The sequence below is a fragment of the Xenopus laevis genome, chromosome 5S (assembly GCF_017654675.1).
Source record: "Xenopus laevis strain J_2021 chromosome 5S, Xenopus_laevis_v10.1, whole genome shotgun sequence".
NCBI classification, from domain to species: domain Eukaryota; kingdom Metazoa; phylum Chordata; class Amphibia; order Anura; family Pipidae; genus Xenopus; species Xenopus laevis.
Window position 1 is genome coordinate 143,051,506 of NC_054380.1, and position 22,023 is coordinate 143,073,528.

A 22,023-nucleotide genomic window follows, 5' to 3' on the forward strand; every position below is an offset into this window, starting at 1 on the left:
ATATCCCTCTCTACATCAGACTAACAGTTAACTCAAAGATCCACAGCCCCTTTAAGACTGTACTTAACTACAATTCTCTGCAAAGCCAAGAGCTGCTCTGAGAGTTACAGTTGCACAGCACACACAGTGACAGATGCAGCAGGAGCAGGTTGGAGTTGAGAGGCCGCTGCTGCTGCAAGTGCTACAGTAGAGCAGTATTAGAAAAGGGAGCAAGAATTGCATGCTGGGTATTGTAGTTTTACAGTGGCCTTAGCAGTAGGCTAAATGTTCTACAAAGACATCATTATCCATCATGCAGTGGGAGAGGCGGGACAGAGAGCGTCACTTTCTCCTGTCCACCAATCATCTGTTAGCTGATTCAGGCCCGCCCTTTCCGGCTCCCCGTGCATAGGAGGAAGGTACCGGTTCCATTGTTATTGTACAGGGAATGAGGGAAAGACTGGACGCTACTCGCTGAGGGAATAGTGAGAGGAATATGTATGTGCTGCTCCGCCCCTGTAGCAAGTCACTCACTTCCCATCATCCCCCTCTCTGACTCAATCACTCACACTCATGGCACATCCCCATAGCCCCACTGTCTCACTCACTCTCTCTTTATATATATATAATACACTCACTCTCTCTTTATATATATATATAATACACTCTCACTCTCTCTGTCTCTCAAATGGATGGAGCAGTTCATCACAAGCAGTAGAAACATCCCATGAGTGAGACAAAGTGGGGGAGTGTGAGGCTGTGACAGGAGTAGGACACCCCTCTATTACACTTGGTCTGATCCTTTTCTAACTGACAAACTCCTGTCCCTACTGTACATCTGTGTCTGGGGCTGATTCTGCTCTAGCATTTACCCTCCCTGCTATACCCTCCTCCCTACTACTATAGCCTCTACTATACCCCTCCCTACTACTATACCCTCCTCCCTACTACTATAGCCTCTACTATACCCCTCCCTACTACTATACCCCTCTACTATACCCTCCCTACTACTATACCCTCTACTATACCCTCCTCCCTACTACTATACCCTCCCTACTACTATACCCTCTACTATACCCTCCTCCCTACTACTATACCCCTCTACTATACCCTCCCTACTACTATACCCTCTACTATACCCTCCTCCCTACTACTATACCCTCCCTACTACTATACCCTCCTCCCTACTACTATACCCCTCTACTATACCCTCCCTACTACTATACCCTCTACTATACCCTCCTCCCTACTACTATACCCTCCCTACTACTATACCCCTCTCTACTACTATACCCCTCCCTACTACTATAGCCTCTACTATACCTTCCCTCCCTACTACTATACCCTCCCTACTACTATACCCCTCCCTATTATACCCTCCCTACTTCTATACCCCTCCCTACTACTATACCCCTCCCTACTACTATACCCTCTACTATACCTTCTCTCCCTGCTGTACCCCTCCTCCCTACTATACTCTCCCTACTATACCCTCCCTTACTGCTATACCCTCCTCCCTTCTATAGCTTCCCTCCCTGCTTTACCCTCCCTACTATACCCTCCCTGCCCTGCTGTACCCCTCCTCCCTGCTGTACCCTACTTCCCTGCTGTTCCCCGACTCCCTGCTATACCCTCCCTTCCTACTGTACCCTCCCTACTAAACTCTCCCTACTATACCCTCCCTCACTGTTGTACCCCTCCTCCCTACTATACCCTCCCTGCTATACCCCTCACTACTATACCCTCCTCCCTTCTATAGCTTCCCTCCCTGCTTTACCCTCCCTGCTATACCCTCCCTACTATACCCTCCCTGCCCTGCTGTACCCCTCCTCCCTGCTGTACCCCTCCCTGCTGTACCCCTCCTCCCTGCTGTACCCTCTTCCCTGCTGTACCCTCCTCCGTGCTGTACCCTCCTCCCTGCTGTACCCCTCTTCCCTGCTGTACCCCTCCTCCCTGCTGTACCCCTCCTCCCAGCTATACCCTCCTCCCTGCTGTACCCTCCTCCCTGCTATACCCTCCTCCCTGCTGTACCCTCTTCCCTGCTGTACCCTCCTCCGTGCTGTACCCTCCTCCCTGCTGTACCCCTCCTCCGTGCTGTACCCTCCTCCCTGCTGTACCCCTCTTCCCTGCTGTACCCCTCCTCCCTGCTGTACCCCTCCTCCCAGCTATACCCTCCTCCCTGCTGTACCCTCCTCCCTGCTATACCCTCCTCCCTGCTGTACCCTCTTCCCTGCTGTACCCTCCTCCGTGCTGTACCCTCCTCCCTGCTGTACCCCTCTTCCCTGCTGTACCCCTCCTCCCTGCTGTACCCCTCCTCCCAGCTATACCCTCCTCCCTGCTGTACCCTCCTCCCTGCTGTTCCCCGACTCCCTGCTGTACCCTCCCTGCTGTACCCCAACTCCCTGCTATACCCTCTTCTCTCTTAAACCTGCTGGGTACCTGTACCTTCTTCACTGCTGCCTCTTCCTGAACTTCTCTAGATCAGCTGGTTGCTATGGTCAGTAACTGTAGCAACCACCATTACACAACAGTAGTGTTATTTTCTTCATTAAGTGTTTATTCTGGCCCTGTCCCACACAGCACATAACACAAGTACTAGACTGGGGCATTGGGGAACATACAGTAATATAATAATAACACTTCTCCTTCCGTTCACCCTTTATTGTGGTTGTGCTACATTAATCATTCACTTTACATTGTGTAATAAACCAACATGAGAGCTGCGAATTCCCTGCCAGAGTCTCCATATCCGCACGTTAGGCTCCTGCATTAGGGTTGTGGACCTGCAGAATACCCACAGAATACCCGCAGAATACCCACAGAATACCCGCATAATACCCGCAGAATACCCACAGAATACCCACAGAATACCCGCAGAATACCCACAGAATACCCACAGAATACCCACATAATACCCGCAGAATACCCACAGAATACCCACATAATACCCACAGAATAACCACAGAATACCCACATAATACCCACATAATACCCACCTAATACCCACAGAATACCCACAGAATACCCACATAATACCCACAGAATACCCACATAATACCCACAGAATAACCACATAATACCCACATAATACCCGCAGAATACCCACATAATACCCGCAGAATACCCGCAGAATACCCACATAATACCCACAGAATAACCACATAATACCCACATAATACCCACAGAATAACCACATAATACCCGCAGAATACCCACATAATACCCGCAGAATACCCACATAATACCCACAGAATAACCACATAATACCCACATAATACCCACAGAATAACCACATAATACCCGCAGAATACCCACATAATACCCACAGAATAACCACATAATACCCGCAGAATACCCACATAATACCCACATAATACCCACAGAATACCCGCAGAATACCCACAGAATACCCACATAATACCCACAGAATACCCGCAGAATACCTACACAATACCCACATAATACCCACAGAATACCCGCAGAATACCCACAGAATACCCGCAGAATACCCACAGAATACCCGCATAATACCCGCAGAATACCCACAGAATACCCACAGAATACCCGCAGAATACCCACAGAATACCCACAGAATACCCACATAATACCCGCAGAATACCCACAGAATACCCACATAATACCCACAGAATAACCACAGAATACCCACATAATACCCACATAATACCCACAGAATACCCACAGAATACCCACAGAATACCCGCAGAATACCCACAGAATACCCGCATAATACCCGCAGAATACCCACAGAATACCCACAGAATACCCGCAGAATACCCACAGAATACCCACAGAATACCCACATAATACCCGCAGAATACCCACAGAATACCCACATAATACCCACAGAATAACCACAGAATACCCACATAATACCCACATAATACCCACCTAATACCCACAGAATACCCACAGAATACCCACATAATACCCACAGAATACCCACATAATACCCACAGAATAACCACATAATACCCACATAATACCCGCAGAATACCCACAGAATACCCACATAATACCCACAGAATAACCACAGAATACCCACATAATACCCACATAATACCCACATGGTGGTCGGGTTTGGGCAGGATCACATAGATGTGTGTTGGGCCAGTATGGGAGTAGACAGTTATAGGTCATGCTCAGGTCTCTACCCTGTGTTATTTCAGCTTTATGTATTTGTGCCCTGTAATATCACTGTCAGTAATTCCCTATAGAAATGTCTATTCACTGAATCTCTTCCTCCTTATTCACTTCCACAGGGACCAAATGGGAATCTCCCAGGAACCCACTGAGCCAGTGATGGGGAACCAGGATCCAGATCAGCTGCATGAGACAATCCTGACTCTCACACTGGAGATTATCTACCTGCTGACTGGAGAGGTGAGTGGGACAGTGAGACAGCCGAGTGGAGAGGTGAGTGGGGCAGTGAGACAGCGAGTGGAGAGGTGAGTGGGGCAGTGAGACAGCCGAGTGGAGAGGTGAGTGGGGCAGTGAGACAGCGAGTGGAGAGGTGAGTGGGGCAGTGAGACAGCCGAGTGGAGAGGTGAGTGGGGCAGTGAGACAGCCGAGTGGAGAGGTGAGTGGGGCAGTGAGACAGCCGAGTGGAGAGGTGAGTGGGGCAGTGAGACAGCCGAGTGGAGAGGTGAGTGGGGCAGTGAGACAGCCGAGTGGAGAGGTGATTGGGGCAGTGAGACAGCTGAGTGGAGAGGTGAGTGGGGCAGTGAGACAGTGGGGAGGGAGGGGTGACCAGTAGAGGGGTCCCTAATCATCTCCCCAATATACAGGGCTATATTGTTACAAAGAAGTCGGGTGATGACATGCCCCTCCCACAGAGCTGCACTGACTGTATGTTGGGAGGAGCCTGCAGGCACCATGTGACCAGCCCAACGGTGGCCCCTCCCCCTGGCTCCGTCATACAGAAGGAAAATGCCAAGAAGATCCTGGAACTGATGTCCAACATCATCCAGCTGCTGACTGGAGAGGTGGGTACAGCAGCCCCCCAATAATCCCTTGTTGCTTAGTAACAGTGTATGATAATCCCTTTCTCTGGCTGGGGGTGACTGTGCCATTGTGTGTGCCAGGTTGCCATAAGGTGTGAGGACGTCTCCCTCTATTTCTCCTTGGAGGAGTGGCAGTATTTAAAGGGGAACAAGAGCCGTTACAGGGAAGTGATAAGAGGAAGTGTGCAGCAGACAGGTGAGTACTGGTGGTTAGAGAGTTAATATAGTACAGGTCACTATAAAGGAAACTTGATTCTATTGGATTCAGCCATTGGTGATGGACAACCAGACAAAAAGCACCAAACTTCACCTCACTCAGCAGTGGCACCTTTTTATATGTCACATGATAAGTGATAAACCCATATACCATGCCCTTACTGTTACCCCAGCCAATAGGAACCTAAGTCTCATGTTGCCATGGAAACACTCATTTCCTTATTAGCTACAACTTTGCCAGCCCATGTAATAGTATTTTTGCACAAGTGTATTGGCTCAAGGGCTAAGGAATGGCACTGAAACATTACAACAATGTCGTGGGAAATAGGACTGAACATCTCTGTACAGACAAACTGACAGTCAATACACAGTAATAAAGACAAGGACACAGAACTGCTCAGACGTACAGGGTTCCCTTTTAACCCAACAGCACCTCGTACAGACTCATACAGACTGGTACAGACTCATACAGTCTCATACAGACTCATACAGACTCATACAGTCTCATACAGACTCATACAGTCTCATACAGACTCATACAGTCTCGTACAGACTCGTACAGTCTCATACAGACTGGTACAGACTCGTACAGACTCGTACAGACTCATACAGACTCATACAGTCTCATACAGACTCATACAGACTCATACAGACTCACACAGACTCACACAGACTCGTACAGACTCGTACAGACTCATACAGACTCACACAGACTCACACAGACTCGTACAGACTCGTACAGACTCGTACAGACTCGTACAGACTCATACAGACTCACACAGACTCACACAGACTCGTACAGACTCGTACAGACTCGTACAGACTCGTACAGTCACACAGACTCGTACAGTCTCGTACAGACTCGTACAGACTCGTACAGACTCGTACAGACTCATACAGACTCACACAGACTCACACAGACTCGTACAGACTCGTACAGACTCATACAGTCTCATACAGACTCGTACAGACTCACACAGACTCACACAGACTCGTACAGACTCGTACAGACTCACACAGACTCACACAGACTCGTACAGACTCGTACAGACTCGTACAGACTCATACAGACTCGTACAGTCTCACACAGACTCACACAGACTCACACAGACTCACACAGACTCATACAGACTCACACAGACTCATACAGACTCACACAGACTCACACAGACTCACACAGACTCGTACAGACTCGTACAGACTCGTACAGACTCACACAGACTCACACAGACTCGTACAGACTCGTACAGACTCATACAGACTCGTACAGACTCGTACAGACTCGTACAGACTCATACAGACTCGTACAGACTCATACAGTCTCGTACAGTCTCGTACAGACTCGTACAGACTCATACAGACTCACACAGACTCACACAGACTCACACAGACTCACACAGACTCGTACAGACTCATACAGACTCATACAGACTCGTACAGACTCGTACAGACTCATACAGACTCGTACAGACTCATACAGTCTCATACAGACTCATACAGTCTCATACAGTCTCATACAGACTCATACAGACTCCTGCCACTTGTTTCAGCACCAAAATCCATAGAAATGTCCAACTGTGGATGAATAGGAATGGGAAGAGGCTGATGTAACACTGCCAAAGATCTGGAACTTTATCAGGATCAGGGATTTAAGAACATAAAGAGTGACCATCAAGCCTGTTGCTAAATCATTTGTTTAGTTGAAGAGATGTAACCAAGTTCTGGAAGATCTGTGATGGGCTCAACAGACCCTCCAAAAGGTGGTGCCATGTTTAATTGGCTACAAATCTCTCTGCCTATGTCCGGTCAGAACTGAATGAGAAGTCAACTTCTTTGAGATGAGACAGATCAGCTCCTTCTCCAACATTAGTGTCCAGTGAGCCTTAAAGGAAAACTATACCCCCCAAACAATGTAGGTCTCTATTAAAAGATACTGAGTAAAACAGCTCATGTGTAAAACCCTGCTTCATGTAAATAAACCATTATCATAATAATATACTTTTCTAGTAGTATGTGCCATTGGGTAATCATAAATAGAAAATTGCCATTTTAAAAAATAAGGGCCGCCCCCTGGGATCGTAAGATTCACTGTGCACACATGTTAGGTCACATGAGCCAATTAACAGACAGAGTTCTGCCTTTTGCTTCCTCACTTCTTCCTGTTACAGTTAGAGCTGCAGTATTTCTGGTCAGGTGATCTCTTCCTGTTACAGTTAGAGCTGCAGTATTTCTGGTCAGGTGATCTCTTCCTGTTACAGTTAGAGCTGCAGTATTTCTGGTCAGGTGATCTCTTCCTGTTACAGTTAGAGCTGCAGTATTTCTGGTCAGGTGATCTCTTCCTGTTACAGTTAGAGCTGCAGTATTTCTGGTCAGGTGATCTCTTCCTGTTACAGTTAGAGCTGCAGTATTTCTGGTCAGGTGATCTCTTCCTGTTACAGTTAGAGCTGCAGTATTTCTGGTCAGGTGATCTCTTCCTCTTACAGTTAGTGTTGTAGTATTTCTGGTCAGGTGATCTCTGAGGCAGCACAGATAGAGTCACGAAATGGTGGTTCAAGGCAAGAGATGTAAAAGGGCAATATTTATGTAAATATATATTCCAGTTTGGTAAGATTCTTTAATATGTCAATAAATTTGATATAAACTATCTGTTGCTTAAGTATTCATTTTGGGGATATAGTTTTCCTTTAAGGCCCCTAAAAGTACTGTTTTTCATAGGGGCTATAATCTGGTAGAAACATGAATGTAATGAAACTTCTTTAGTAATTATCAGAGCCCACAAGGCTTTGGGCAGCTTTGTCCCAGAGGAGCAGGCCAGTCTAGAACGGCTGAAACCATGGCAGGATCCATATCATTTAAATAATCATTTAACTATGGAAGGAGATCTTGGACGGATGAACATAAAGGTGATTCTCCCTCAGGTTTTGGAGAACAAGCCTTCCATGATAGAGAAGGTAAGATAAGGTTTTGAAGGAAGCAGACTGGAACAAATCTCAGACAACATCATTAATGAAGTCTTGTAAGACAGCAGGTACATTACAGATAGGATAAACATATGTTTATAATGACAATTGGAGGTGGCCTTAAACTGATCCCTCCGGGCAAGTCTGTGGAGTGTCAGCCCTTCAGCGATCCAACTTAATTAAAATGTTTTGCCTCCTTAAAGGAGAAGGAAAGGCTAAAAGTAAGTAAGTTTTATCAGAAAGGTCTATATAAATACACCAGTAACCCCTCAAAGTAATGCTGCTCTGAGTCCTCTGTCAAACAGCACATTTCTTTCCTTCTATTGTGTACTCATGGGCTTCTGTATCAGACTTACTGTTTTCAGCTTAAACCTCCAGGGCTAGGGCTTGAGCATGCTCAATTTGTTCTTCTCTCCCCCTCCCTGCTGTAATCTGAGCCCAGAGCTATGAGTGAGCAGGGAGAGACTCGGTCAGGAAGTGATGTCACACCAAGCTAATATGGCAGCTGCTATCCTAAACAAACAGAGAGCTTCTAGAGCTGTTACTCAGGTATGGTAAAGCATTCTGCAGAATAAATATAGATTTATAGCTTGTACTATTGTGGCTAATCTATTGGCAATAAACTGCTGTGGTGGCTTTTCTTCTCCTTTAAGACAGAATAGTTCTTGATTGTATTTTTGTTCACATTTTTCTTTTGCATGGAGGAAAGTCCATCTCCAGCAGGAAGTCCTAAACTCCTCCCTGACAACATTTCATGGGGTTTTAGGATTCTTCTCAAGTAAAAGAGTTTACTCTGGTGGTGCACAGCAACTAAATGTGACTGTAGGGAAGGAGGTCTGCACCATAGGTTGTCTTGCATGTGAGAACTGGCACTTTTACTGTCTCATTTGTCCTGAGAATCTACAAAGTAACAACAATACCAGATATAATTGTACGTTTTTCTGGCAGATTGCTCAGAGGAAGACCAGAGAGATGTTCCAGCTGATGGAGAATCTCTATTATACTGTGACAGTAAATCCAGCAAGATTGTGGCTGAAGAACCATTTCTTCTGCAAAGACAAGCTCTCCCAAACATGCCTCCAGCCACTCCCCCACAGAGACCACCCAACTGTATCCCTCATGGGATTAAGGAGAAACTGGCTTCATGGGAAGGAGAAGAAGGTTCCCATCCATGGACAGTACAAGGCACAGACATATCTACTGACCCAAATAACACTTTCCTTTTCCATGAAATGAAAGAGGAGGAGGAGGAGGAGGATTCATGGGAAGAAGGGAAAGATTCCGAGTACAGCATAGTTACAGTCACGGAGCCGATGGAGGAAACGCTTGATATGGACTTTGACCCAAATAAGTCTTTCTCTTCAGTGACTATTTCTGAACTGGAAACCACTACACACATTGGAGATGAAAGCCAGAAGGTCCATATGATTGGTCACAAAGATCTTGTGAGGCACCACAGAACCCAGACGGGGCAGAACCTGTTTGCTTGTTCCGTATGTGGGAAATGTTTCACACAACGTGAAAAACTCATTGAGCATTTTAGGAATCACACGGGGGAGAAACCGTTCGCTTGTGACGAGTGTGGCAAACGATTCACTCATCGTGCAAAACTGATGGGCCATCAAAGGACTCACAAGGGGGAGAAACCATTCACCTGCTCACAATGTAAGAAATCCTTTGCCCGGCAGAACGAACTCAAGAGACACTTTAGGATCCACACGGGGGAGAAACCGTTCTCTTGCTCTGAATGTGGCAAGTGCTTTAAGCAGCGCTCGCACCTTGAGGTTCACTACAGGATCCACACGGGAGAGAAACCCATCTCTTGTTCTGAATGTGGCCAGTGCTTCGCCCGGCACACTGAACTCAACCGACACCTTATAACTCACACCGGCTATAAACCCTTCTCTTGTTCCATATGTGGCAAATGCTTTGGGCTTCGGAGCGGCCTCACAAGACACTTCAGAATTCACACTGGGGAGAATCAGAAATCTTGCTCAGTCTGTAACTGTCCAAACTCTGGGCCGGCTCTTATTAGCTGAGTGGCCCTTCTCCTTGTGGATCAACAGAAAAAGTTTTTTTTGCCGCACACCACTTACTTTCTTGCTGGGTGCATCCGTATCCCTGGCTGCTTCCACGCCAATTGTTACAGCGAATGTATGTCCAAAGTGGGAAGGAGCACACCAGAATAAGCAGGCAATGCCTTAAGTCATTTGCAGATTTATTGAGTACACAAGCTTTCGGGGACACAACCCCTTCCTCAGGTGCAATTGCACCTGAGGAAGGGGTTGTGTCCCCGAAAGCTTGTGTACTCAATAAATCTGCAAATGACTTAAGGCATTGCCTGCTTATTCTGGTGTGCTCCTTCCCACTTTGGACATACCTTCTCCTTGTGGAGCCACTGGATTGATAAATCTTATCCCACTCACATATATACTATATACAGTATATTCACCCTCTGCTACAGGCACTCATCAGGGGCCAATATAATTCTGCTCCACTAATCATCACTGATTGGTCATTGAGCTGTTTAGCTGTGACCCAGTCTGACCTAGTGGTCCTGTTTTGATCCGGAATTCCTACCTCTATCCCAATCTCCTGCTTATTCCATGATTCCTGCCTTGATCCAAATCTCAGGTAATTCTCTGGCCCAGTATTCTGTCCTGTGTGCTGGTTCAGCTCTCTGTTCTCACTGTTCTGACCCCTGTATTCTTTTCTCCTTGTCTCCATATTGGACTTATTTCTGCTCTAGCAACTCCCCGCTCCCTTGCAGTGGGGTGATTCAATTCATTACTGGTTCTGAGATGGATATTTCGTTGCTGCTTGTGTAAAGTGCATTTTCCCCATAGGGTGCAAATGTTAATGGAAAGTTGGGGGGGGGGGGGCTGTGCTAAAAGGCTGATAATGTGGCCTGTGCTGCCCAACCTACAGCAGGGATTTGGCTCAGTGTGAACTCCACTAAAGTAAAGACGAGGGCTAGAAATGCTGTGGTCTTTATAAGGACCACTATAAAGATCTGTGTCTCCAAAGATGCCCCAGTAGCTCCCCATCTTCTTTTCTGCTGATTCACTGATTCACATGCTCTGTGCTGCTGTCACTGATCCTTAATGATTCACTAAAGTAATTAATAATAATAATCAGCCCTGTAGCATCAGCTTCTATGACACATGTGACCTGCGTAATGCTTTGCATTTTCCCTACGTTTAGTTTCTCAGCAAAGCCCACTGAGCATGTGCAGAGCCACTGACTCACACAAGATGCCCTTATAGTATCCATGCTGGGGAGCTGCTGGGGACAACCCTGAAGTACAATGTTTACAATTGTGTTTATTGCTTTAAATTTTGTGACAAGAAAAACTGTAAGAAAAGAGGCGGAAGAGAGAAGTGAAACAGTAGAGTGAAATTGCAGTGGGGAGAGGTGGGCATTTGGGGCACCTAGACAGGAGCCCACCACAGAGACATTAACGAGTCATGGGGTTGGGGGGTATATAGTTGCAATGCATTAGTCTAGAATCAATAATAAAATTGCTGCAAATAATAAGGCCCAGTGTGGATGCTCATATGGCCAGTTGTACAGAGAAGGCACAGGCTGGAACAGAGGGTAAAGTGGTGGCCCAGAGGAGGTAAAGTGGTGGCCCAGAGGAGGTAAAGTGGTGGCCCAGAGGAGGTAAAGTGGTGGCCCAGAGGAGGTAAAGTGGTGGCCCAGAGGAGGTAAAGTGGTGGCCCAGAGGAGGTAAAGTGGTGGCCCAGAGGAGGTAAAGTGGTGGCCCAGAGGAGGTAAAGTGGCGGCCCAGAGGAGGTAAAGTGGTGGCCCAGAGGAGGTAAACGGGTGGCACAGAGGAGGGTAAAGTGGTGGCACAGAGGAGGTAAAGTGGTGGCCCAGAGGAAGTAAAGTGGTGGCCCAGAGGAGGTAAAGTGGTGGCCCAGAGGAGGTAAACGGGTGGCACAGAGGAGGTAAAGTGGTGGCCCAGAGGAGGTAAAGTGGTGGCCCAGAGGAGGGTAAAGTGGTGGCCCAGAGGAGGTAAAGTGGTGGGCCAGAGGAGGGTAAAGTGGTGGCCCAGAGGAGGGTAAAGTGGTGGCCCAGAGGAGGTAAAGTGGTGGGCCAGAGGAGGGTAAAGTGGCGGCCCAGAGGAGGGTAAGTGGTGGCCCAGAGGAGGGTAAAGTGGCGGCCCAGAGGAGGGTAAAGTGGCGGCCCAGAGGAGGGTAAAGTGGCGGCCCAGAGGAGGGTAAAGTGGCGGCCCAGAGGAGGGTAAAGTGGCGGCCCAGAGGAGGTAAAGTGGTGGGCCAGAGGAGGGTAAAGTGGCGGCCCAGAGGAGGGTAAAGTGGCGGCACAGAGGAGGGTAAAGTGGCGGCCCAGAGGGTGAAGTACCAGCACCACTGCAGCATTATTGTGCACTCCGGAATCACTGAAGAATCGCACGCTTCCAGGTAAAAAGTGGCAATCTTTATTTTAACATCTGATTCAAAATAGATAGTGTCTGAGACCTGGTGGACTGTCCTGACTCCTGAGGTCCAAACGAGGGCTCTGGGATGGGAGTCACCTGGACCAAGAGTATCTAATGGTGAGCAGCACACAGGCTTTAATGTTCCTGTGATACCAGGAGTAGCGCTGAATACACATATATATATACTATATATATACAGTATATATATATCTATATCTCATTGATAGTGCAGCATGGAGCCCCCTGCAGAAGACTTCAGTAGTGGGGTATCCCCGAGATACAGTGGGACCTGGTACATCTCAGGAAGCCAATGTGGGGTGAGATACTCCATTACAATATATATATTAGCAGGGGACAGTATATACCTATATATATATACACAGCTCTTCTCAGCAGCAGGTGAAATAGACGTAAGGCTGAAAATACATCCCACCTGTTCTTTCTCCTGAGTCCTAATTCAGGGTCTGGGGAAACCTGAGTAACAGTAGGTGGGATAACTGGATGTGAGTGATGGGAGATACTTTATATCAGGTGAGTCTCTCCTCGTGTCTCTGGGAAACCACCAATTATTTTATACTTCAGCCAAATGTCAGCGAATAGAGTAAAGGTCCATACGGGCTGCTCTCCAATCAAACCTCAGGGTTACTTGCTAATGGGTTACTTGCTTATGGGTTAGTTATTTATAGGTTAGTTGCTTATGGGTTACTTGTTTATATGGTAGTTGCTTATGGGTTACTTGTTTATAGGTTACTTGTTTATAGGTTACTTGTTTATAGGTTACTTGTTTATAGTTACTTGTTTATAGGTTACTTGTTTATAGTTAGTTGCTTATGGGTTAGTTGCTTATGGGCCACACAGCATCATTGTGGGCCATGCAATTGTCAGATTCCCCATTCTATAGCAATGTGCCAGTGCCACCCTGTGGGTACCGTGTCTGGGCCTGGGGTGCTGCCGGCTCTTCTCGGTGTAGGTGCCAAGCTTTGGGTGTGGGTGAGAGACCCAGAGTTCCTGGTGAGGAATATACACCTTGGGAATAGCACATCTCCTCCAATCACTGGGCTCAGCACAGAGACACACCCACAAACTTGTACCTTACTCTCCAAATAAACTGAGGAGTTACCCCAAATATTTGTTTGGGGGGCTGCCTATAGAAGGTGTCATACTGGAGAGTATGTATATAAAGGGCTGCCATTAGAAATCATGGGGTCCTGTAAAACATTTTTGGGGGCCCCTGGGCCAAGCCCCACCCCACAGTTAAAAGACCCCACAGACCAGCACTAAACATGGTAAACTCCCCCCACACGCGAGTTATAAAAAGCAATTGATGGGTTTGTATGGACACAGCACACTAGTCTGGCTAATGACAGTCACACACGGCTAATTGGCCCTTAGAGTGTGTGGCCCCCCCCGGGGAGGCTAATAGCCGGGCCCCTGACACTTACACACAAACCTTCAATTTGGGATTGAACTGGGACTGCTCATCACACAGCCACTAAATATCTATTGTGACAAGTTAATTACAGGCTCTGTCCCGTTACACTTAATAAAATACAACATCACACTAGGGCATGTGCAAGCTCAACCTACAGGGGTACATTGTGGCCCCCCATTACCCAGCACAGGGGTTCATGTAACCTCATCTGATTGGTCAATATCATCTGCGTCACTATCCTCTGGCTCCTCCTCCTCGTTCCCTCTCATGAGGATCAGATCCGAGGGACCGGCCACTGCTTCTTCCAATCCTGGAAAGGTCAGACGGAAGAGAGGCAGAAGGTTAGAGTGCAAGCTCTTTGTCACAAGAGATATCTGTACCAGGCTGCTACAGTACAACTCCCAGCACCCATACACACACACAAACATGCCGGTAACTGAGCCCATGTCCCTACGAAGTTGCTCCTCCTCCTGCACCCAGGAAATAATAATGTGGGTGGTGCACCCTCTGATCAGACTGATGCCTATTGTGATAGGGTGAAGTGGCATTTAGTGGGGGGCACATGGCAGGCAGGCGGGATGACTCACCTGCAGGGGGCAGCACACAGTTACTAATAAGTTACTAATAAGATAATGGTGCCACCCAACTGTCATGTCATTTACATACAGACTCTGGGCTAAGTGGCAGCACCTCCCTTCTGCTGTACATTACCCGCGGGGCAGTGTAGAACTCATGGATTGGGTCAGGTCACTGACGTACGACTTTTATTAGTCCTGCATCCATTGTACTGCAAAGCTGTGATCTATTATATGTGTCTGCAAGAGAGGAGGAGCTTAATCCTGCACCCATCCTGCTGCAAGGCTCTGATCATGTGTGTGATTATTACTGTCTGTTCAGTAGGAGCAGCTTAATCCTGCACCCAAAATACTGCTGCAAATCCCACAGGTTAGATTGGTTAATTAATTAGTAAACTGCCCCAACTGTATAGAACACTGTGCTGTGTGTGTGCTGCCAGGTTTACAGGGGGGTTAAACACCCTCAGCCCCGTATATTTGCCCCCCAATCACTTATCTTGTTCATGACAACAATAACTGGCAGTTTGGTTTTATACCTGAAAGGGAAAGAAACAGAAGATTAGTGTGAGTAGCTACTCCCCAGACTCAATGAGAAGAATGGGGGGCAGAGGCCAGTTATGTGCCCGGGAACTGACAGTTTGGGTGCCAGAGGCTGGGGGCACTTACCTGCAGGCATAGAGCATGTTAGACATGACAGGGTTGGTACTTCGGGACGTGTCCATCACATAAACCACCACTGAGGGGAAGGAGGAAGCCGGCACCAAAGACAAATGGCAATAAGCTCTTTATGTAGGAGCCATGGCTAGTGAATTGGCACCAACGCTGGCCACATATGCCAACACCCACCCACCAAATGAGCAGATCTTTTACTCAACTGGCTGCCCTGCAGGTTTCTTATGGGACTGTCAATGTCTTTGCCCCATACACTGACCAATAAGTGGCCACCTCTGTGTGTAACACTGTGTGTATGGGCGGCTTTATATACAGGCCCCGCCCCTTCCTATTCACCAACTCACCTGCGCTTCAGTCATTATTGTCCCAGAGGCCGACCAGGTGAAAACTTCAATGTGCCCCGGAGTGTCCATCACAACAAACCTGCAGCAGGAGAGGATCATGGGAATATTCTGCACTATTTACCCCATCATTGTACCCTCCCCCCATGGGTATTTCTATGTTACCTGCCCCAGTGCTACTTACCTGCACTTCTTCTGCCTCTTCTCTATCAATGTTATTTTCCTACTGCACACCTGTAGTTCACTCATTCCCCTCTCTTGGTAGGGAATCCAATAACCTGACTGTCCTTACAGTAAAGAACCCCTTCCTATGCTGATGATGAGATCTCCTTTCCTCCCCACCAATGAATCACTCATTCCCCTCTCTTGGTAGGGAATCCCATAACCTGACTGTCCTTACAGTAAAGAACCCCTTCCTATGCTGATGGTGAGATCTCCTTTCCTCCCCACCAATGAATCACTCATTCCCCTCTCTTGGTAGGGAATCCCATAACCTGACTGTCCTTACAGTAAAGAACCCCTTCCTATGCTGATGGTGAGATCTCCTTTCCTCCCCACCAATGAATCACTCATTCCCCCTCTCTTGGTAGGGAATCCCATAACCTGACTGCCCTTACAGTAAAGAACCCCTTCCTATGCTGATGGTGAGATCTCCTTTCCTCCCCACCAATGAATCACTCATTCCCCTCTCTTGGTAGGGAATCCCATAACCTGACTGTCCTTACAGTAAAGAACCCCTTCCTATGCTGATGGTGAGATCTCCTTTCCTCCCCACCAATGAATCACTCATTCCCCCTCTCTTGCTAGGGAATCCCATAACCTGACTGTCCTTACAGTAAAGAACCCCTTCCTATGCTGATGGTGAGATCTCCTTTCCTCCCCACCAATGAATCACTCATTCCCCCTCTCTTGGTAGGGAATCCCATAACCTGACTGTCCTTACAGTAAAGAACCCCTTCCTATGCTGATGGTGAGATCTCCTTTCCTCCCCACCCATGAATCACTCATTCCCCCTCTCTTGGTAGGGAATCCCATAACCTGACTGTCCTTACAGTAAAGAACCCCTTCCTATGCTGATGGTGAAATCTCCTTTCCTCCCCACCAATGAATCACTCATTCCCCCTCTCTTGGTAGGGAATCCCATAACCTGACTGTCCTTACAGTAAAGAACCCCTTCCTATGCTGATGGTGAGATCTCCTTTCCTCCCCACCCATGAATCACTCATTCCCCCTCTCTTGGTAGGGAATCCCATAACCTGACTGTCCTTACAGTAAAGAACCCCTTCCTATGCTGATGGTGAGATCTCCTTTCCTCCCCACCAATGAATCACTCATTGCCCCTCTCTTGGTAGGGAATCCCATAACCTGACTGTCCTTACAGTAAAGAACCCCTTCCTATGCTGATGGTGAGATCTCCTTTCCTCCCCACCAATGAATCACTCATTGCCCCTCTCTTGGTAGGGAATCCCATAACCTGACTGTCCTTACAGTAAAGAACCCCTTCCTATGCTGATGGTGAGATCTCCTCCCCACCAATGAATTACTCATTCTCCTCTCTTGGTAGTCCCAGTAACCATGTGCAATAACAGCAGCGGCAAGAACTACAACTCCCAGCATCCTCAGAGTAAGGAGGAATGCTGGCTGTATATCATTGGTGCATATGTGACATTTGAGGTCCTGCCCCTGTGTGCCAGCCAATAGAATTATAGAAGTTTGTTACTGATAAACCATTTAGAAGAGGCAACTGAGGATAAGTGAGACACAGGGGACACTGCTTCATGACTTGTAGTTAATGGTGTCCCTGATATCTGCAACAGAAAGGAAAGGGTTAATAATGCAGGCACAATTCCTACACTGAGTGACCACTCCCATAACTATGTCCCTCCTTCTACCTGCCAGGCCAACTGCCAGCAAGTACAATGGAGCCGGGAGGAGTAGAGAGACGGGAGGGGGCAGGGAGTAGAGAGGGGGTTACAGGGAGTAGTAGAGAGGGGTACAGGGAGTAGAGAGGGGGTTACAGGGAGTAGTAGAGAGGGGTACAGGGAGTAGAGAGGGGGTTACAGGGAGTAGTAGAGAGGGGTACAGGGAGTAGAGAGGGGGTTACAGGGAGTAGTAGAGAGGGGTACAGGGAGTAGAGAGGGGCAGGGAGTAGACAAGGGGTTGCAGGGAGTAGAGAGGTGCAGGGAGTAGAGAAGGGGTTACAGGAAGTAGAGAAGGGGTTACAGGGAGTAGAGAAGGGGTTACAGGGAGTAGAGAGGGAGGAGCGCACCTGTGTTGGCAGGGAAGGGGATCTGATACACAACAGGATCCAGGTTGGTGACATAAAGAGGAGAATTGTTGCCATGGAGATGAGGGGTCAGTGTCTGTGAGGGAAGAATCCCTTTTGCATAGGCCGTACTGTCAGGGGTTAATGTTCTCCCCTCTGGAGGCAGGACAAACAGAATGTTGTTTTTTCAGCTCCTCCTCTTCCTGCTCTCCACTTCCTCTCATCAGTTTGTTATAAAGTCTGCGAGTGCAGATTCTGATTAATCTCTAAAGCTGCCCATAGATGTAAAAGATCCGATCGTCATCGTGAGACCGAGATTATCTCAGAACGATCGTACGAATTGTCCATCAACTAAAACTTTTTAACTTCGCCGATCAATTTTCTGACAGATGTCGGTCAAAAAAATCATAAGATGTACGATCGTTCGAATCCCACTAACCGCACGATAATTTCGAAGGATTGGTCGGACTTCTCTAAAATCGGTCGTTCGGCAAGAAGAATCGTCGCGTCTATGGGGAGCTTAACGACGGTACAAAAACCCCGCAGCATCCGCACAAAACACGGAGGGACACTGCGCTGACATTACGGCCTACGCAGGAGACATTTACCTGTAAGAAAATCTCCTTTATCTCTCGGCCCTGTCACTGCAGGACGTATGGGGGTGTCCCAAAGCCGACCAAACAGGTGGGAGAAAACGTTGTACAAGTATTACTGCTTAATTATTGCTTAATTACTGCTTAATTATTGCTTAATTACTGCTTAATTATTGCTTAATTACTGCTTAATTACTGCTTAATTACTGCTTAATTATGGCTTAAACTGTTCTTTGCCAACATGTGAGTCACCTGTTTGCTGCAGGTTCAGTCTGTAAAATCTGGAAAAGTGTTCAGAGAAGTCCAAGTGGCTGATCTGCAAATATTCTCTGAGGGACGTTATTAAAGAAGGTCCAAGAAGTACCAATCTTTCTTGTGGAATGTGCTCGGGCCTTTATACTGGATCCTATACATCTAGTGCGATTGGATGTTCTTTGACCAATATTCTGCCGCTATGAAGGACAAAGAGAGCTTCTGATTTCCTCATCGATTTGGTTTTGAGAACGTAAGTTTGTAGCGCCCTGACTGGATCTATAGTCAGAAGGTTGGAGTCTTGTTCTAGTTTTCCTGGTTAAATGTCGGAATTACAATTTCTTGATTTATATGAATTGGTGAGACAACTTTGGGAAGGAAAGATGGTTCCATTCTAAGAACGGCCCTATCTGCATGGAAAACTAACCACGGAGAATTGCCACTATCTCTGACACCCTTTTTGCTGAGCAGATTGCCGACAGAAAAGCATTTTAAGACCAGATGAAGGTTGTGTGGGATCCATAACAGATGGTGCAGTCTGAGCATAGCCTGAAAGAAAAGCCTGAACTGCAGTAATATGTCCCACTGGTGATGGAATAGATCTGCTTATGTCGGGAGCTGCACCTTTAGTGAAGAAACACTGAGCTGTTTATCTGCCCCGTCTTGGAGAAAATGCAGGATCTGAGGTGAAGTACGTGACTTCCATTCAAGATTTCTTCTAGTGCACCATTGAAAGACAATGGACCAGACTCTATGGTAGGCCTTAATGGTTGTAGCCCTACAGGCCGCCATTAGTGTCCCTATGACTGACTGTGAAAACCCTTTCAGAAGCCAGGGTTGGGATTCAACAGCCATGCAGTGAGATGTCATTTGTGATTGTCCGGGAACCAAATTGGTCTTTGGATTAGCTGGTCTGGTCTGAGAGCCAATGTGAGTGGTTTGTCCACTGCCATGTTTATAATCTCTGCGAACCAACTTCGTCTCGGCCATGCCGGTGCCATGAGTATTGTGGGAACCTTTTCTGTGCGAATCTTTGATAGTAATATGGGAATCATTGGAATGGGTGGAAAAGCATAAGCTAGTCGGAAGGTCCAAGGTGTAGTCAATGCATTTACAGCCTCCGCTTGGGGATCCTGGACAATAGAGAAAAATAGTTGGCATTGTGTATTAAATCTGGATGCCATGATGTCTACACATGGGATCCCCCATCTGTTGACCAGCATTGAAATACTTCTTTGTGGAGCATCAATTCCTCCCGATCAATGGTGTTCTGATTGAGGTAATCCGCCTGCCAGTTCAGAATGCCTGGAATATAGACCGCCGAAATGTGAACCTGGTGTGCTCCCGCCCAGGATAGGATTTTTGATACTTCGGACATGGCTCTTTTGCGCTTTGTGGCCCCTTGTCTGTTGAGGTATGCCACTGCTGTTCCATTGTCCGCCTGTATACAGACATGAGAACTGTGGAGGAGATGCTGCCAAAATGTGAGGGCATTGAAAATTGCTCAGATTTCTAGAATGTTGATGTGTAGACGCCTCTCTTCTTTTGACCAGGTCCCTTGGCAAAATTGGGATTGCCAATGTGCCCCTCACCCCGACAGACTTGCATCTCTAGAAATGACCAACGGTTCTGGTGTCTGCCAGAGTTTTCATGTGGTGACATTGACGGGTTGTAACCACCAGAGAAGGCTGTGGTATGATCTGGGACAGGTCTTGGTGTTTCTTGCTCCAGTGTCTGAGGAAATGAATCTGAAGAAGGCATGTGTGAAGGCGTCCATATGGGACTGTGTCGATTCAAGACGACATGAGACCCAGAGTCTTTAAGATGCTGATGTTCTGGTTGTGGACAGTAGTTCTCGAATTGAGGCCGAAAGCCTGTGAAATTTGTTTTGATGTAAGCTTTTCTTGTGGTTCATTATCCAACCATGACTGGACAGAGTAAGAATGCAGTTCTGTGTTGTGATCTGTGTTGTTGTAGAGATGTTGCATAGATTAGTATGTCGTCTTGGTAAAGAAAAAATTTGACAACCTGTGTCTCTGATTTTGGCTATCAATGCTCCTAAAACTTTTGAGAATACTTGAGGTGCTGAAGTCAGGCCGAATGGCATTGCTTGATATTGATAATGTTGCTCTTGGATCATGAATCTTAAATACCTGTGCTGAGTTTGATGAATAGCAATATGGAGGTAAGTGTCCTGAAGATCTGTCTTGGACAAAAAGGTTCCTAGAGGGATAGAGGCTGTGATGGAGCGAATGGATTCCATTTTCAATCTTTGATATCTCACATGCCTGTTGAGAGGGTGCAGGTTGAGTACAGAATGGAAACCTCCATCTTTTTTTGAAACTAAAAAAAGATTGGAGTAGTAGCCTTGAAATTGCTGTTGATTTGGAACTGGGACTATTACTTGTTTTAATAGTAGATCTTGAATGATGTTGTGTAAGGCTGCTGCTTTGATTGGATCGGTTGACATTGAAGATGGTACGAAGCGATTTTGTGGAATTTTTGAAAAAGGGATTGTGTAGCCCGACGATATTATTTGAAGTACCCACTGATCTTGAGTTGATTGTTTCCATTTGTTCTGAAATTTTTGAAGATGACCTCCGACTGGGATGTCGTGACCGGAGTCAGGAATCGTGTGTTTTAGCTGGGCCAGACTGTTTGTTAGATCTGGGGTGAGATTTCCAAGGATTTGAATCTCTCGTTAGATGATTGAGATGTATTTGGACATTGTCGGAAGGATGATCTTTGAGAAGAATTCCAGGATCTGTGGTGGTAATTCCGCTTGTGACATTCCCATGTGTTTCTGTGGCCTTGAGATAGGAAAGCTCCTTTATCACCTGTCATTTCAGAAATAATTTTCTTGAGCTCTGAACCGAATAGGTAGGATCCTTCAAACTTCAGAGGAGCTCGCCTTGCTGTTATTGAAGAAGAAGCTTTAGCTGCGAGTTTTGCAATTTCCAGTGAAGCTTCACTAAGGAAAGAAAATGCTGTGCTGATCTTGTCCAAATCTACAGTATCTGCAGTTTTCTTTCTCAATTCTTGGTGTCACGTAAACGTGTGACGTATGACCAACTAGCACACACAGGGAAATACCACACCTTTAAGAGGGGTTTACACAGGAGTTTATTTCAGATATACAACAAGCAGTAGATCAGGAACACGGAATTAGCATGTGAACTCCCCCAAGTCCAAAACACTCCTGGTCCGAAACAAAGAGCCTCCCTTGGAGCGTCCACTCCAAGATGCACACGCCCTCCAGGCAAATCCAAACACAA

The 22,023-nt window shown here is 47.0% G+C and overlaps 1 protein-coding gene across 4 annotated transcripts; it reads left to right on the forward strand.

The window, feature by feature from the left end:
• Nucleotides 1-304: 304 nt before the first annotated feature.
• zfp1.S (ZFP1 zinc finger protein S homeolog) lies at nt 305-10,434 on the forward strand. Of its 4 annotated transcripts, none has more exons than XM_041565166.1 (5): nt 305-398; nt 4,260-4,380; nt 4,785-4,982; nt 5,082-5,196; nt 9,125-10,430. In XM_041565166.1, exons 2-5 carry the CDS (start codon nt 4,267-4,269, stop codon nt 10,213-10,215), a joined length of 1,518 nt encoding a protein of 505 aa, XP_041421100.1. In that variant the 5' UTR covers nt 305-398; nt 4,260-4,266; the 3' UTR covers nt 10,216-10,430. The 4 variants fall into 4 exon arrangements, with proteins under 4 accessions (XP_041421100.1, XP_041421101.1, XP_041421099.1 ...); XM_041565167.1 differs by having other exon boundaries at nt 392-477; nt 4,833-4,982; nt 9,125-10,432; XM_041565165.1 differs by having other exon boundaries at nt 392-477.
• The last annotated feature ends 11,589 nt before the right edge of the window (nt 10,435-22,023 follow it).